Genomic DNA, 16,468 nt, shown 5'->3' on the forward strand with positions numbered 1-16,468 from the left:
TATCTATAAACTGTGCACTTTTGCCTCTAGCAGGAAAATGATAATTCAATTAAAAAATAACACTCTGAACATATTAAGTTTCATCCAGTGTTAAAAAACACTAATCTTCTTAAAGATAATTGATCACACAATCATTTGTTAATATTTCAACAGACATCACACGGCATCAATTTCTATAAAATCAATACTGCTGCGTTTTTCCAATGGAAGATCTCTGACTTCTCAGAGTAAAGCGGCGTTAAAATCTCTTTAACACCCAACAACCTCTCCGGCAGAATGAATTTGATGCTAAGTGCCTGTTTTCCGCTGGCCCTTGCCAATGTCTCCCATTGAAACTGGCAACCGGGAATAGAATGAGCACAGAAGGCAGCGATGGCTCACATCCTGACCCAAAAATAACAACAACCACAAGGAGAGAATATGCTCACTCTACAGTATAATGAAGACATTTCCCTTGCTCGAATAACTCGGTGTTACTCAATCGGACCTTCCTTGCTGAAAAAAGCCCCGTCAGATTGACACAAAAATATTGGAACAGAGCACATATTTGACCAGGAGGAAAAAAAAAAAAGCCTTTCTGACCTCCAAGCTGTATTCTTCCACGGTTCTCCTGAGAGGGTCCACGATCTGCCAGCAAATTAGAATGCATAAGTCGATAAGCAGCATCCCACCGACGATAATCAACAGTTTCTGGTCCTTTATGATCTGTGGAGGAAGAAGACAATGATATGCTTAAATTTTTGTGAAGTAGTTCAACGTGTGGGTCTTTAACGGACTAGCATCTATCTCATAAAGGTATGTTAAGCAGGACATTTTTACACACCTTATTTATTGAGTTATTTCACTTTAATCTTGGCTTATTCATGCCTTTCTTTTAACATTTTTAAGGACTTATGTTCCCTTTTTACTACTATAAAACAATAAAATCTGACACTTCCAGAAGAGCTATTGGTCAATAATCCATTAGAAGTTCTGTCAGCAAGTCAAATCCTGTTGCCTAAAAAGGAACCAATGCTGAGCCAGCACTGCTCACGTCTAAAACTCGTCTTTTGTACTCTGAACTTTGGAAGGATGAAAGCCATGACCTGTTTGTGATCTTCATTTATAATAGCATTTGACTGAAACCATGAATCAAAAGAAAGGTCAGGAGAAGACAGGGTCACGTTCTGTTTGGAAAGTATCACATAGTCTGGATGCAGCTCGCACAGGTGTCCGTTTCCCCCGGTGGGCTCCGAACGAGGGACATGAGGGGATTGTCTTTTGATCTGCTCAGTCTTTTGATGATGCAAAGACCGAGCAAATGTGGCCATGGCTAGACAAAGAATATTGATAGGTGGGATCCACAGCCCCTCCGCTAGGCATGTCCGATTTATTGCAGAAAGACGTACACTAAACAGCCACTGGCAATGCGGTAGTGCGTGAACCAAAGAAAAAATAGATGTGCATGCAGTAAAGTGCTGCGAGTAGAAAACATTTATATTTATTCATGTTTCATTGCCCCAGGTTAATCTCAGATTGAAACAATAAAAAAAGGAACACCCAATCAGATTACAAGTAAAAGAAAAAAAATCATGTTTTTTTTAACAGGGGTGCCTATAAATATGTAAAGATTTTAGAGAAAATGTTTAAAATAATCATTTAACACCAAGATATCTAAACACCTTTAAATTTCAAATTAACTGTTCCAAAATACTCTAATGAGGAAAAACCTGGGAAGGATATTTTTTCAAAACTATTGAAAAAAAAAGCTTTACACTTCCATCTGCTAAACTATGATGTGTTATGTTGTCAAGTGACTCTTTCAGACAAATTGTACATGTAATTACTGTAAATTAACTGAAGTGTTACCTGTTTTCTTTCCACCAGCAATATTGGCATTCAGACATACCATTGGTGTTGCACAGATTTTTGTCTCAAGTATCCAACTTGAGTTTAGAAAAACTCAAAGAAATAAAAAATAAATATGTGTAGAGCCTTAAAGAGCCTGTAGAAAGAGAGTGCAATAACTTTTTTCCTTTTTACTTTCAAAAGAAAGGAATTATTTACTGACCTGGTTTGAGCTTTGAATAAAGTAATTAGTAGTAACAGTGGCTTTTTTTTCCCTTTTTAATAGGTGCTTTCAGGTGCAAGATTAAATATCTTTACTATATAGGCTATCAGAACTATGCAGTCTAATTCTAGTAAAGAAATAAGAGGAACGTAAATTTAATTACTTTCCAGGAAACGTTCAAGGTATCTTTATCCCCGATCCCTTAGCTTGGGAACCATTCAAATATGCTAGAAGTTTTAACAATATTTTATAAGCTCAATTGTTTTGAAAGGAGTGACAAAAGATTATTTGAAATAGATGACCGCAATTATGTGAATTGTCTGAATTTTAATGTGCAATTTCAAGAGTTTTAAGGTGAAACAATGAATATGTTTTCAGACTAGAAAACATATTCATTGTTTTCTATTTGTACCAGTCTTGTCCAGAGATGGTGAGCATTTAGATGTCCAGCCATGAAAAATGTTCTCTTTTTTGTTTCTTTTTGCTTAAGTCTTGTGTCAAATTCTAATTTATTTAAGCAGTAGTAGAAAAAAATGTTGTTTTTCTGTTTCAACAAAAGCAATTAGAGCATGTCAGATATTTCTATTTTTAATATGTCTGTTAATATCTGAAAAACTGTGGGATTTTTACTCCAGGTTGTCACACCCTCATGTCAGTCCATGACAGAGGGATTCTGGAAACCTTCTTATCCGTTTCTGTACAGATTTAATTGCTTTTTTTTAGTTTTCTTTTACAGAAAAATAATTCATTGGAGTCCACCTAGCAGAAACTTTATGGAACTCACTCTTGAATTACATACTCTTCCATTTTACAGGAAAAAAAAAACTGATGAAGGAAAACTAGGAGGAAAGGGGTGAATAGTGTTGCTGCTTTGGATCCACAGTTTGAAGAAAAGATGGCTAACACTTGTGTCTGTCCCTCCCCTGACAGCAGTTGGCAGACGTTTCAGGGCACCAACAGCAACTATCAGTCTGTTGAAGCCAAAGCACCTGCACTCAATCAATGTGGATGAAGTGGAACGCGTGTGTGTCCGCTGCACACAAACCCAGGCCCTGAGCCAATAGAGCACACATCTTGAGTGTTAAGAGCTAAACTATGCAGCAGGGGTGAATACTGCCTCAAAGGAAACATTTGTTTTGTCTTTGTTAGCAAGGGAGAGAAGGTGAGAGGAGGGGAAGTGAGTTGAAATAATTGGCTATGAAATGTCAAAGCAATACCAAGTTCAAAGAGACAAAACAGCTCTGTTTCCTGAAATTATTTTTAAAAAACCCAACTCATAAAATAAATATAAGGGGTCAGGTTCGGAGTTATAAAAAATCTTTAATAAAATGTTGGAGGTTTATGTCTTTTAACCTCTTTTGATTCATCATCTGTACCCGGTCTCCAGATTTTTGTTTCCTCTTCAGCGTTTCCAGCCTACTTTCTTTGCCATTGAGGCCAGATTGTTTGTCTTGTTTCTTACTCTGTCCTGCTTTGCTTCTGTCACTCCGCCATCCCTTCTGCCGCTATTTTTCTATACCCTCCTTACCTCTTTTACAAGTTCAGTCATCCACCCCTCCCCCTTTCTTTCCTTCCTTTTTTCTTTCTTTGTCTTTTCATGTTCAATGTAAGGCCACCCACCCTTCCAATAATATGGAAAATTTTGAGAAGAGAAATAGAGTGGGAGAGGGGAACAGCTATTAATACAAAAGGCCATGAAGACTTGCAGCACAGAAAGAGCAGCACTTTATATAACTGGGCCAGTGAAACAGATCGGGTCAGTTGTTTAAAAAGATATCTATATTTCTATTTTTTTCTTTCTTCAAAGAGACATTGTTCAGAGAAGGTGCTGCAGCCAGCAGTATTCACACATATTTCTATCTGATTCAAGTCTGGGCACGATCAGCTAAATATCAATGCTCATATGTATGTAACCTAGAAAGGACATGTGCCGAATGAATATGCTCATCACCAAATAAAATTGTAGGTATCTTGTTTGGTGTTCAAAGATTTTTTAGGGACAGATGGATCTATTCCTAACTTTACCTCAAAAGCATGTCAAAATTCTCTCTGTCCTTTAATAAATTGTATTTACGATCTGGAAACACATGTTTTACTGAATAATTACAGTTTTTCTTACCTTTTTCTTCATCTTCACATTTTTGAAGATGGCATGTACCCTCCACGTCTTGGCAAACATGGCACCAAAAGCAGTTGTGTATCCAACAATAAGGATCCATGTCCGAACCTGTCGGTACATTAGCACACATTCGCAACGTGTCATAACGGGGTAATCAAAGCTCAAACCAGCATCTGATCTGACAAGTATCTAAAGATAAATTTGTTCAAAATAGTGTTGCAAGGCGTCCTAAAAATAAAATGCTGTCAGATTTATTATTTACTTCCAAGAGCTCTGGTAGACCATCCTTAGCAATGGGGCTGTCAAACTTCTGAGAGCATTTTATTTTAGTAAAAAAAAAATAATAATAATGTGGACCTTTTTTGTTTTAGCACAAAACACAAAGCTGATGAGTTAAAGAAGCTTGAAAATTAAATAGAATCTAAAATCAGAAATGAGTAGACAGTTGTGTACTCCAGCATGACCAGGTGCTAATGCACCTTAGTGAGTTTAAAAAAAAAAAGCCAATTTTTGTAGTAAAAAAAAAGACAAAAAACTGAGATCAGTTCTTCCAAAATGTTTTAGACCTGTTCCCACCTAGTGACATACAGCTTGTGCAATTCAGCTGGAAAACTGATGAGAAAGAGGCAAAACTATTTAAAACAAATGGCAAAACAGTCTGGTTCCATATGCACACCTGTAAACTAATACCTGGTTAAAATTACTTTTGATTTGTTTTGACCGTTCTTTGTTCTCACGTTTATATTTGGCTTCATTTACAGTGAATTTGCTGAAGTTCTCCTTTTTTATTTTATTTATTTATTTTTTTTACTTTTCCACATTTGTGTGCTTGACATAAAGTCATATTTTGCAGAAAGATTACAAATGATCAAAATTATCTCAATGCACAAAGGTATCAGAAAGGAGAATGGTAATAAAATACCTATAAAATTACACATGCACAAGGCCATCATAAATAACTGGAGAACAAATGGAACAGGATTTTACAAAAACTGGTTTCAATCTGGATGAAAACAGATTGAAACCAGTCAGGGAGGCTCCTAAAAAGCTAGCAGCATTTCTGAAAAGTTATTTTTCCTCCAACAAGTCCTGGTTGTTTAATACATTGGTGCACAGCTGCTAATACGAGTCAATTCTAACCCAGAAAGTTGACATAGAAAGAAATTTTATTTTTAACCATAAATCCAAGTACACAACCAAATCAACAACAACAACAAAAACTTTGTAAGGGGAAAATGAACACTTTGGAATGTCCAAGCCAACGTCCAGGACTAACGTTGACAGAAAATCTGTACGGTCACCTCACAAAGAAAATGGCTTCTAAACCGACATTATATATTTTTTTATTTTTATTTTTTACTATCTACTAGTTATACACCATAAAAGTCAAACTATATTTGGGAAAAGTGATCATGCTGTAATCATGGTTACATTTTTTTTTACATCATAAAAACCTAGCATTTTAACTGGAACGTGTGCTCTTTTGAGTGACGCTTTGGAAGAGCTTTGGCTACAAATGACAAGAAAAATTAGGCCGTCTATTCACTGGGAGACCAGCTCATTAATCAGTAGTACATCTATCAACCTCTGCGCTCCTTTGCTGTAGCACTTCATCGGAAGTGACAGGCTCTGTTTTGGCTCTGCAGCGCAGCTTCATCCAGGTGACGGCAGCTCGAGACGGGCCCTGCCTGTCATTACTTGTGTCTGTGATGCGTGTGTGTCGGCTATGGTGTTATCACAGTGGAAACTAGTTATCACTGTAATCAAAACTCCTTAATTAATCCAGTATCTACATAGTCACACGGTACTGCTACCTGAGGGGAGACACTTAATGTGCTCTGTGCTAGCTGCAGAACCTGCAGTGAGATTCAATCAGTTTTCCCTTGATCATATGGTGCATGCGAGAGGCTTGTTAGCTACTTTTGCTTTGGCATATCTTAAATATATAAAGTAAAAATAAAAATAGGAAAATAGCATGGAAATTTTAAAATAGACAATACACTGTGACAGCATTTATACCCCTTAAAATTTATTTCATTTTTTTAGGCCTTGATACAATAGACCACACCACAGTATTGCATAAGTAGAAAGAAAATATTATGTGTTTTTGCCCCTGCATGACGATCTCTGACTGTAGTTACAGTTGCACGTTTTTTGGGTATGTTACCATCTGCTTTGCACATCTTTTCATCACACAGCATTTTCCACAAAGATGAAAAAATGTTTGCTTTGGTCTCCTCTGATCTTCACATGTTTTCTGTGCTTGTGGCAAAATGAATATTGCTTCTTCTCATTCTGTCTTTTCAAAAATGATTTTCTTGTAGCTCTTCCAGAAAAGCTGGATTTGCTTATTGTGTGAGCAATAGCTAGCCGGTTGACACAGTGATCCACCCGAGCTGTTGACGTCTGCAGCTCCTCCATTATGAAGGGGCTCATGGTAGTCTCTCTGATTAATGTTTTTCAGTCAGTTTATATGGATGGCCATGTTTCAGTAGGCTTGGAGGTTTGCATTTTTTTAATGAATTTTCTTTAACAAACTTCTGAGGCCTTCACAGAGCAGCTGCACTCCGAGATTGGGTACTAATAAGGTGACTTCTCAAGGCAATCGGTTGCACTTTTAGTAGAGGCTGAATGCAACATCCTTGAGATTTTTATTTCCATAAATGTTTGAAAACCACACTATTTTTCATCCACTTATAAATTGTGCAGTACTTTTTGGGCTATCAACTCAAATCTTCCAAAATCAAATTGGAATTCGCGGTTGTAGGATGTTGAATCAAACTCAAGCTTGCGTTTAATATTTAATAGGTTGATAAAAGTTTGAAGTGGACTCACAGTGCAGAGCGTCTCAAACTCTTTGTCCGAAACAAAACCTCCATCAAGACCAAAGAGGAAGATCGAGGCGTAGGACAGCATGCCTCCTAGGATGATCAGGTTGTTCATGTATGGACTGGACATCTTGATTAGTCTGAAGGAGAACAAAACATTAAATAAACGATGAAACTGATTAGCGGAGCTTTAAAACTGACAATATACTTATGCAAAAAAAAGTCTAAAAAACCACAAGTATATTAAACAGTTGTATTATCTGACTAGATTCATTTTTATTTCTATTACTATTCACCCCACATAAGCTTGTCTGGCCTTCATTCATCTCTCTACTTCTTCTCCCTTTACAAAATCTGCTAATTTAATATTTTCTCCCACAGTACAAGTCTGCATTTTATCTTCACTGGCTGTCATTTTTTTTTACCAAGGTTGTACTGGTCTGTTTCCAGATGCTGACCTGTGATTTCGGTTCTTGATGTTAAAGAACAGGAAAGCCCCGGCCATTAGCATGCCCAGGATGGTTATAGTAGACAAGATGCTGTACAGTGGCACGTTGATGTGGCGCCGTTGTAGACGAACAAATGTGCGATCTTTGGGAGGCTCCACACCTACGACACAAAGGAGGAGAAAAGGTTATTTTCATACTTCTTAAAGTTTCAACCATTTTCTGTGCTAAACTTTTTCTAAAAAGAAAAAGAAATCTACTTATTTGAACTTTCCTCCTTTAGATTCATTCGTCTTCTAAAAGAATGTGCTACTGCAGCAAATATTAACTTATTCAAGCTCAGCTTCCAAATATTCATGTAAATCTTTCTACCGGCGCCACATTCAGGTTATTGTGGGCAAGCGCTGCATTTTCTAGTATTTAGACTTAATCGCATGGGCATCCTCTGTGCGTTTACTGTGGTGAGGGATGTAGCAAGAAGCTTTCATTGCAGGAGCTTCTTTATTTGGGGCAGAGAAGGGAAGATGGAGCGAAAGAGCGCCGTGGGGGGAGAATAGCCAGAAGGATCAAACAAATTCCAAAGTATGTCAACACTTGCAAAACCCGAAAGAGAGGAAAAATGGACTGGTAAATAATTTAGAGGCGAGAGGCCAGCTTAGGAAGGTGAATTGTGATCCTGGTTCAGGCTCAAAAATATTCAGATGCTGACAGAAAAAAAAATCTATTTTGGACTATATGAGTTATAAACAGTTGTGCCATACATATTGTCAAAGTGTATAATTTCAGATAGTTAATTTATCTAATTCCTTTGTTTTATTTTTATAGACATTAGAGACATAAAATACACTTAATATGAGAAAAGATAACATTAAAAATTATTTAAACAGGCAGGCACAGGCCAAGTTTAAATCAGAGATGTTCTCAAGTAATTTTTTTCCCCCCAAGTTAGATCTCAAGTCTCTCGCCCCAATTCAGAATCGAGCTTCAGTTACTCAAATAAACATTTCTTCAATCAAATTCATGACATCTAGGTCACCTTTAACCCTGCATTGCTGCAGGGTTTCAAAACTGGACTGCTTGTGTCTAGGCCTAAATTATTACATGGAAATGTAATAATTTCATTTAATAGTTTTTCCTTTTTGATGAATTCTGATAAAATGTAATACTCAGACTTTATTTCTGAATAACTACCTCACAAATTATGAGCAATTTTAACCAGTTTGGACTGAGTGTAGATGTTGTGCAGCACCTGAATCACTGCCCATGAATTGGGTTCTGAATACTAAGCACTCAAATACATTTTTATAATACAGACTACAGTTGTTGAATAATAAAAATGGACCATCAATAACAGCTGGTCATATTTGTGACCACTGATTCTTAACGTTGTGGGGCAATAAATTGGTGCTTTTCCTAACGTACTCCAGCATTACACTCAGCATGATTATCATATAGAATGCCTAAGTTATTTAAATCTAAATTCAAATCTAATGTAATTTAAATAGGGCTTCTGAAAGTCCCACTTTATAATTATCACCAGCACCCAAACAAATGGTATTTCAAACAAACATAAGAGATCTTCAAATCAAACAGCCTGTTCATTTGTTCGCATAACATAATTTCATACTTGTGCATTACCAAAATGGTAGCCCTCGAATGTGAATGAATGCTAGAAGCTGATACTCTGACTTACCCGAGCATTAATTATCAAAAAGCATATTAGGACAATTTTTTAACTGGTTTCATTGTCTCCCTGCATTTCAATTAGCTTGCTTTGGCAACTTATAGTGAAATACCTGGTCCTGCCTTGGGTGAGGTATTAAACCTCTCTAGGATTTAAGGAAAGGCTCTGAGCAGGGGAGCTTTTTTCTGCAAGGAAAGATTGACATCCTTACCCCAATAGTTTCCACAAGTAAAGTTGTCCTACCTTGGAACCTGATGGAGTTGTTCTGGAGATCCAGGATGTCAGCGATAGAATTGTACTCTCCCACTTTTGCTTCCTGACCATCTGTTAAAATAATAATTTAAAAAAATCCCCACAAACATAAATATGTATTTACAATGGGTTTATTTATATATAGTAAAATAAATAAATAAATAAAACAGCAAAGTAACTGCAAATATAAAATGTCTGTAGAAAAGCAACCATTTAACTCAAATATGCACTAAAACATCCAGGCTGGTTTCACAACAGACCCACTGCTTTGTAGGGAGTGTCAGCTTCCTGCACTGCTTTTACCTACAGCCACATTCAACTATGCTGCCAAGGACATAGCTGAAAAGCAAAAGATTGCAGCAGTGTCATACTGCATGTGAGCCTCCAGGTGTAATCAAGCCATTCTGTTATCAAATGAACAATCTTTAGTAGACAGTAACAGTAGTGCAGTTGTTTCCTGCAGCCTTACCCAGCAACCTGCTCTGCTGCTCAGCCTGTGTTTACAAGCACACCACATTCTGTGCCTCCCCGTTTGGTCAGCCAAGTTCCACATGGCGTCTTCCTCAGCACTTACTCAAGCAGCATCTCTTCCATAGCAAGCAATTAAAAAATCTCTCAAAATACCACTATGTTGTCCTAAGTACAGTACCAATTAATAGTTTATCTTATTTTGGTCAAACTTAAAAGGTAATAAAAAAAAAAAACATAATAAAACACCACACATAAACAATAACTGGAAGAATTGCTAACTGATGTAAAAGGAGAAACATGTGGGTCTATATGTAAACTAGAATCTAAATGCTTGTTGTTATCACCCTTCTTTTCTACCCAGAAATGTTTCTCAAGCACATCTATGAACAAACAGCCTCTCCCGTGTAATATTGGAGGAGGAATGGCCCTGTCAGGCAAACATGGCCATTCACTTTCTATTACTTGGTTAGATTTTACAACTGGGAGGATGGAGAAAGCAAATGGGAGGGGGAAAAAAGGAGACAGGCTGTTAATTTTCTTTGTAGGAAACATACACAACCTGCAGTTTGTTCAGGTGTGCCTGTGCAAGCCTTTCCACCCTTTTCCATTTTCACTCTCAAAGACCAATTGAACTTTTAGGCAGAAGTGTCCTTGACAAGAAAAATGACAGACAACATCATCTACCAGTGGGCCACTCCGCTCCACTCTGCTTTCCTCTTGGAGAATCACTTTATCTTATCTTCAGTCCTCATCAGAAAGTCAACGACAGCTGAAAATGTCACACTAAGGCGATTCTGCCTAGGGATTTTCAACCTGGTAAGTTGCCTTTTACAGGTGATCATGTGATTTCATGTGATCCAGATTAATTAAGAAAGAACTGTACCAGGGTCCATTTAAATTCAAATGTAATTTTTAGCTGCAAACAAAGTCCCTCCTTACAATCAGGCGAATGAGTGAATTCACTATTATAAATCAAACATTTTATGCAAACTAGAATACATATCAAACAAGTTGCAGATGAGGAAAAAAAGAAAAACCTGCTCTAGGCACAGACTCACAACATACTTTTGGAGGAAATAAAACCAAATTTTCTGCCGTTTGTACAAATAAAATGAACTCGCAGTGCCTCACTTTCACATCAGCTTTGATGAACTCTTCTGTCTTCAAGCTAATTTAGTACGAAAGAAAAGTTTCCAAAGGAACAACACAAAATAAATTTGGACTGTCAAAGGACGACTGAGCTCATTCTAACCAGTTTTCAAGTTACTTTGTTTATTAGTTTGTTTATTTTTTGAATATGTACAAAAAATCCACCATGAAGAATAATTTCTATTTTTTTGTACATACTCAAGGGAGTGGGTGGGAGTATAAACTTATAAAAATCCCCACTCCTTAACCACCTACAATATCCTTCATTTATTATGTATCTAATCCTGCATGACAGCTATACCTTCACTTAATAGTTAAATAAATATGGGTTTACTTAATTTTCTCAAATGATATCAGATATACGCTGAATTTCTTAGGTTCTTGCTATACTAAATGCAAGTCTGCCACCAGCAGCTGTACACATCCAGATATGCAATTGTCGCTAGACGTATGATAGGTAAAAGTGTCTCTTAGTTATTAAAGAAAACCACATTTTTCTGTCAATTAAAACGGGAGGTTCAAAGTTTTTCTTTAGTGTTGTGGCAAAGGAACTCTAACCAGATCAAAGAAATTGCCCCCAGCTTGTTTAGCTGTTTCTTTCCTCAATGAAGCCCTTGAAAAGTTTGTTGCTGCCATTAATTAACCCTGTTTTTCCTTGTTTTCATATCCCAAAAAAAAGTAACCCTTGCCCAGTGTTTTAATGCTTTCTATTCATTGTTGCAAATTGCAACCTGCAATAATCTAAATGAAAAAAGCTAAATGATTTGCTGGTAAACATAGATATTGATCGCACTTCATTGTTAAAACTGCTAAATCCAAGTGCTGCATTTGACACTGTGGACCACTCTGTGGATCACACAGTTTAATAAAAAAAAATTTTTAAAAAAGGATTAGTATCAGTTGATCTTGATAATTATTAATTTGTTTGAAATATCTGAAATGCTGTTAAACTGGTAATGTGACCTATCCTGTTTTATCCATAATTTCCTCTCTAGCTGTTGTACTCATTTTCTACTTTCACTCCAGGCCTGTTTTTCTTTTAACCAATTTTGAGCCACACTGTTCTTGGTCTATTGCTGTTTTCTCTCAATCTTGTGTCTTTTGGTCTTCTTTTAACATAATTTTTCAGCTGCATGTGCTTTCTATCATTGGAAACTATACACATTTGTCAAAACAAGAAGCCAGTCTCTCTGCAATTATGTTTTTTTTTTTTTTTAATCTAATAATGTCCTGGTTCTTAATTCTGATCAGACAGAGTTGGAGATCTTTGATGGTTTTAAGGTCTTGCTGGCCACCTAGAAGGCTCTAAATGTTCTGGTGCCTTCCTATCTCTCTGAACTTCTGCACATGTATGTGTTCTTTAACCTCAGGGTACTGGCCTGCTAAAAATCCTAAAGTCCATAGAAAAACTGTTGCTTTTTCTTTTTGTGCCCCTCCTTTATGGAGCAGTCTCCATCCAGACACTAGGCAGACATGCTCTGTGAAGGTTTATAAAATTAAAGACCCTCTTGTCTCTTTTGTCTTATGCATCGTAATACTATTCCTATGCTTTAATTCCATTTTATTGGTTTTCCCTTCTTGTTTTATCTGTTTTAATGTGTATTGTTTTATTATGGTTTTTATTTTCTCTCAACTGCTCAGCACTTTAGAAATAAAGCAGTTATTTTTAAATGCATTTGAAAAAACACCATATGACAAGATTTTAACACAATGAATTGGACTGATCTGAATTAGCGTTAAAATTATTTCAATATATTTTCACCTATTTTGACAAGTAAAGAGCCCAAAAATGGCATTTAGTTTGAATCTGTGCTATATAAATGAACAGAAAAGCAATTCACAGCTAATGGATACTTTATATATCAATAGAATTTTTTATGAAATTTCTTGACAGTTAAAACCTAATTGTGACTATTTTTCAGAATTCAGCTCTAACATAGAGAAAACAGTACAAATATATAATATTTTGCTAATATTACAGTAATAAGAGAAAATTCTTAGAGCACCATAAACATTGGAGTAATGGTTTTCTATTTTTTTTAATGCTTTTTAGCATGTTTATTTTAAATCACAGGTACAGTGTTAGCAATCAGAACCTCTGATAGAGAACTATCGCTCAGTTCATCTCTATTAGAAGGAAAAGAGGAGTCAGAAACCGCTGACTGAAAGCGTACCGACAGGGAGAAATTGAGAATCAAAGGCTGCAGACAGATGACAGTGACGTGTGGAGGATCACTACCTTTTAAAATATTTAAAATGGGGCAACCCCTCATGACCTCTCCAACCAGCAAGAGCTTTGGTGCAGTTTGTCAAAAAGGGGTGACAAAATCACTTTCTATGTCTGTGAGACACAAGATATAGAGCAAAGGTTGATCAGGGGCAAAGATGGTAAAGGAGATGGAGATAGCACAAAGATATAATAAAAGAGAGAGCCCTCTGTTGAAATTTTTGAGAGAGAAAAAACATTTTTGTGAACCATTTCTAAGAAAACAATTCAAGCAGATAACAACTTTAATGATCTTTTTCAAAACTAAGTTTAAAAATGAGGAAAATTCAATCTGTGTTATGTTCTAGTGCCTTGCAAAAAAGTTCATTTTTATTTATTGTGAAAAACCCTGTTTTAGCCTAAGAAAGGCAAGACGTTTGAGTAAAACACTGGGGTGACTTGATGAAGTGGTGAAGCAGAAATAGAGAAGGGACAGTAATCATTAAAGAATGCTGCAACTGATTTTGCACACTGAAACCCCTCGACAGAGTAGACCGACTCGAACAGACTGGATAGATGCAGATTTTAGGAAATCCTGATTCTGCACATTAGCTCTGTTCCAAATACTTCTTCTGGTTTCACAGAGAAAATACATACGCATAGTGTACGAGTGTGAGCTGTAACCAGCCAGAGGGATCAAGCCTCTCTGCAGTCAGAAAGATAAGATGGTTAGGCTGAGAGAGAGGACTGATCAGCAGCATGCTGCTGTGCTTCATACAGTCTAAGATGCCTGGGAGGTGGGAATCTCCTGCTTTAAGATCCGATCTTTTGGGTTATTCTCAGGAAATCCTGTCAGCTCAAAAACAACCACCGGGTTTATCACTATCGGAAGACAACAGAAGTTTTTATTTTTTATTTTTATTATTCTCCACAAATAACCTCCACAAATGCATTTAATAACCACAGGAGGGGACATATCAATTCAAGTTCTGCCAAACCAGAAGCATGGTACAGCTCTATAGCGGAAGCTTTGGGGAGATGTTTCTTTTTTTTCCCCAGGAGAAAACAGTCTCAACAAATACTGATTGTTTTCCTGGCAGACAATTGCAAAAGTCAAAGTGGGGGTACAGCATGTGAAACATTTCAGTGATACACTTCAGCCACAACTTCAAACATTTCAAAGGATCCAGTCTATGCACATCAAGCATGACAAGAATACCGTCAGCTAGGAATTAGCACATAATAGCAAAATGCTTGAAAAAAAGAGCAAACAGAAGAAGAAGTAATATTTTCTGAGTTAGCCCAAAAGAGAATGTAATTGTTTATACTTTTGGTAAAAGTTTCTTTTTGATGTGTTGTTCTGTAACAAATTGCCATGCAAATGTTTCCACGTTTTATTATTTCATGTTCAGTTCCATCAGAACCACATAGATAAAAATACATGTATTTCTATATCTATTTAAAAGCACATAAAGCCAAATTCTGCTGATCATGACTGATTTTTAAAGTCAATAAAAAGGGTAAAACATCTAATGGTGAATATTTTTTATGGACCCTGTAATTACTACTTGGAAGTAAAATAATGAAAAGTGCTTTAATTTTTCTATATGCTATTTTATCAAAGTATATTTTGATAAAATAGCTTATAGTGTAAGAATGACCCAGTCAGTGTTCATACCTAAATGCAACTGAGAATCTGTGTTAAGAGACAATCTTACTAAGCTATGACTGGAACCATTTTGCAAACATAATTTTTACACTTGCACAGACCAACTTAATAAATCAGATTATTATCAAAGAGTTTATTTATGTCAGTGACTAAATTCTAATTATAATTGCCCGTATAAAAAACAAAAAAACAAAACAAAACAAAAACAAACATGCCTTCCCTTCAACTCCACAGTCATGTTCTGTGTTTTGGGCAAGCACACAAACTTTTAATAAAATAGATTACAGTCTGGTTGCAACATAAAAAATGAATATTTTGCACTTGGAAATGAAGACAAATAGGACAGAAAATAAAGGCAAGTTATTAAGAAAAGTACCTTGAAACTGGTTGAATTTTATTGTGCCCATCCTCTCTCCATTACGAAACATGACTTGACCCTGAAAATAAGCAAAGCAAACCACAATAAAACACGTATTTATTTAGATTATTAAGACATTAGATTGTGCTGAAGAAGATGTGTGCTAAACTATTCAATGAATTAAGCAAGGAGCTGATTTCAGCTAAAATTATTCACAATGCGTTCTTTTCTGTGTTGGCAGGGAAAGGGCAGAGGCTCGGTTCTGACATACTTAATTTTATTTCATTAGAACTGGCCAAAATTGATCTGTTTATAGAGGTAAACAAAATTATCCTTCAGCCAATTCAGGCGCTAAGACTCTTGGAGCAATCTCAGAATAGTAAGGCGGAGTGATTTAACTCTTGGAGTTAATGTTCATTTCAATCCGTTTGTGTGTCCCACACTTGGACGGAGAAAAAAATTGACAGCCAGAGTAAATGATTCCTGATGGAAATATATATCTAGTCAAACATCTATTCCAGTTTGACTAAATACGACATTATAAAGTCTGTGGTTCAATCAATTTTCATCCAGGTAGCGTCTGTCACAAACCCATGGGTCAAAATGAGAATACATGTTTGGTGATGTTGTCAAACACTTTCAGACTGGTTGTGCTTATTTCACCTTATCTTTTTGAATTATTCATACATTCCTATCTTCCTTGTTCTATACTCTTCTTCTCACTCCGTCTTCCCTTTATCTCTCTCTCCTGCTTCATCTACCAGGAGTGTTCAATTAATTCAGCCCACCATCTGCTCACAGAGCTCCTTAATTACGCATTTAACTGGGTTTACATATTAGCTGTTGGCTAACAAAATAGGTGAAAGACAAACAGACACACACACACACCCAGATAGACGGATAGTTTGCAATGACTGATTAAATCATAGCTAAGGGGACATGGTGGGGTGGCCGGAGATGATTTTCTCTTAAAAACTGAGAAGCTTTGAAGTGGCAAAGAAGGATCCCACCCCTCCCTTTGAATCCCATTCTTTGTGTGGCAACTTTGATGTTAATCCGAGAGTGTGAATGCATGTGGTTCTGTGTGCATGTACTTAGTGTGCTACTACAGTACTTGCATGTGTCACACAGATAGCCTTTCCTAGCACTCAGCCTCTTTATATCTTTTAGATTTTGACGCACAACATGCTGCACCTGAACGTGTGTGCTGCAGTGTACTCCTGAGCAGCTGCTTTT

The 16,468-nt window shown here is 36.5% G+C and overlaps 1 protein-coding gene across 1 annotated transcript in view; it reads right to left on the minus strand.

The window, feature by feature from the left end:
* The window catches only part of gabbr2 (gamma-aminobutyric acid type B receptor subunit 2), a 184,787-nt gene that overhangs the window by 56,151 nt on the left and 112,168 nt on the right, over positions 1 to 16,468 (minus strand). Inside the window, exons 8-13 of the mRNA XM_023344732.1 lie at positions 15,251 to 15,311; positions 9,371 to 9,451; positions 7,456 to 7,606; positions 7,005 to 7,137; positions 4,170 to 4,277; positions 583 to 705 (exon numbers count right to left, since the gene is read on the minus strand). Of these exons, the coding sequence (XP_023200500.1) occupies positions 583 to 705; positions 4,170 to 4,277; positions 7,005 to 7,137; positions 7,456 to 7,606; positions 9,371 to 9,451; positions 15,251 to 15,311 (657 nt within the window). The remainder of the gene's footprint in view (positions 1 to 582; positions 706 to 4,169; positions 4,278 to 7,004; positions 7,138 to 7,455; positions 7,607 to 9,370; positions 9,452 to 15,250; positions 15,312 to 16,468) is intronic.

Source organism: Xiphophorus maculatus, chromosome 13, assembly GCF_002775205.1.
Source record: "Xiphophorus maculatus strain JP 163 A chromosome 13, X_maculatus-5.0-male, whole genome shotgun sequence".
Lineage (NCBI taxonomy): Eukaryota > Metazoa > Chordata > Actinopteri > Cyprinodontiformes > Poeciliidae > Xiphophorus > Xiphophorus maculatus.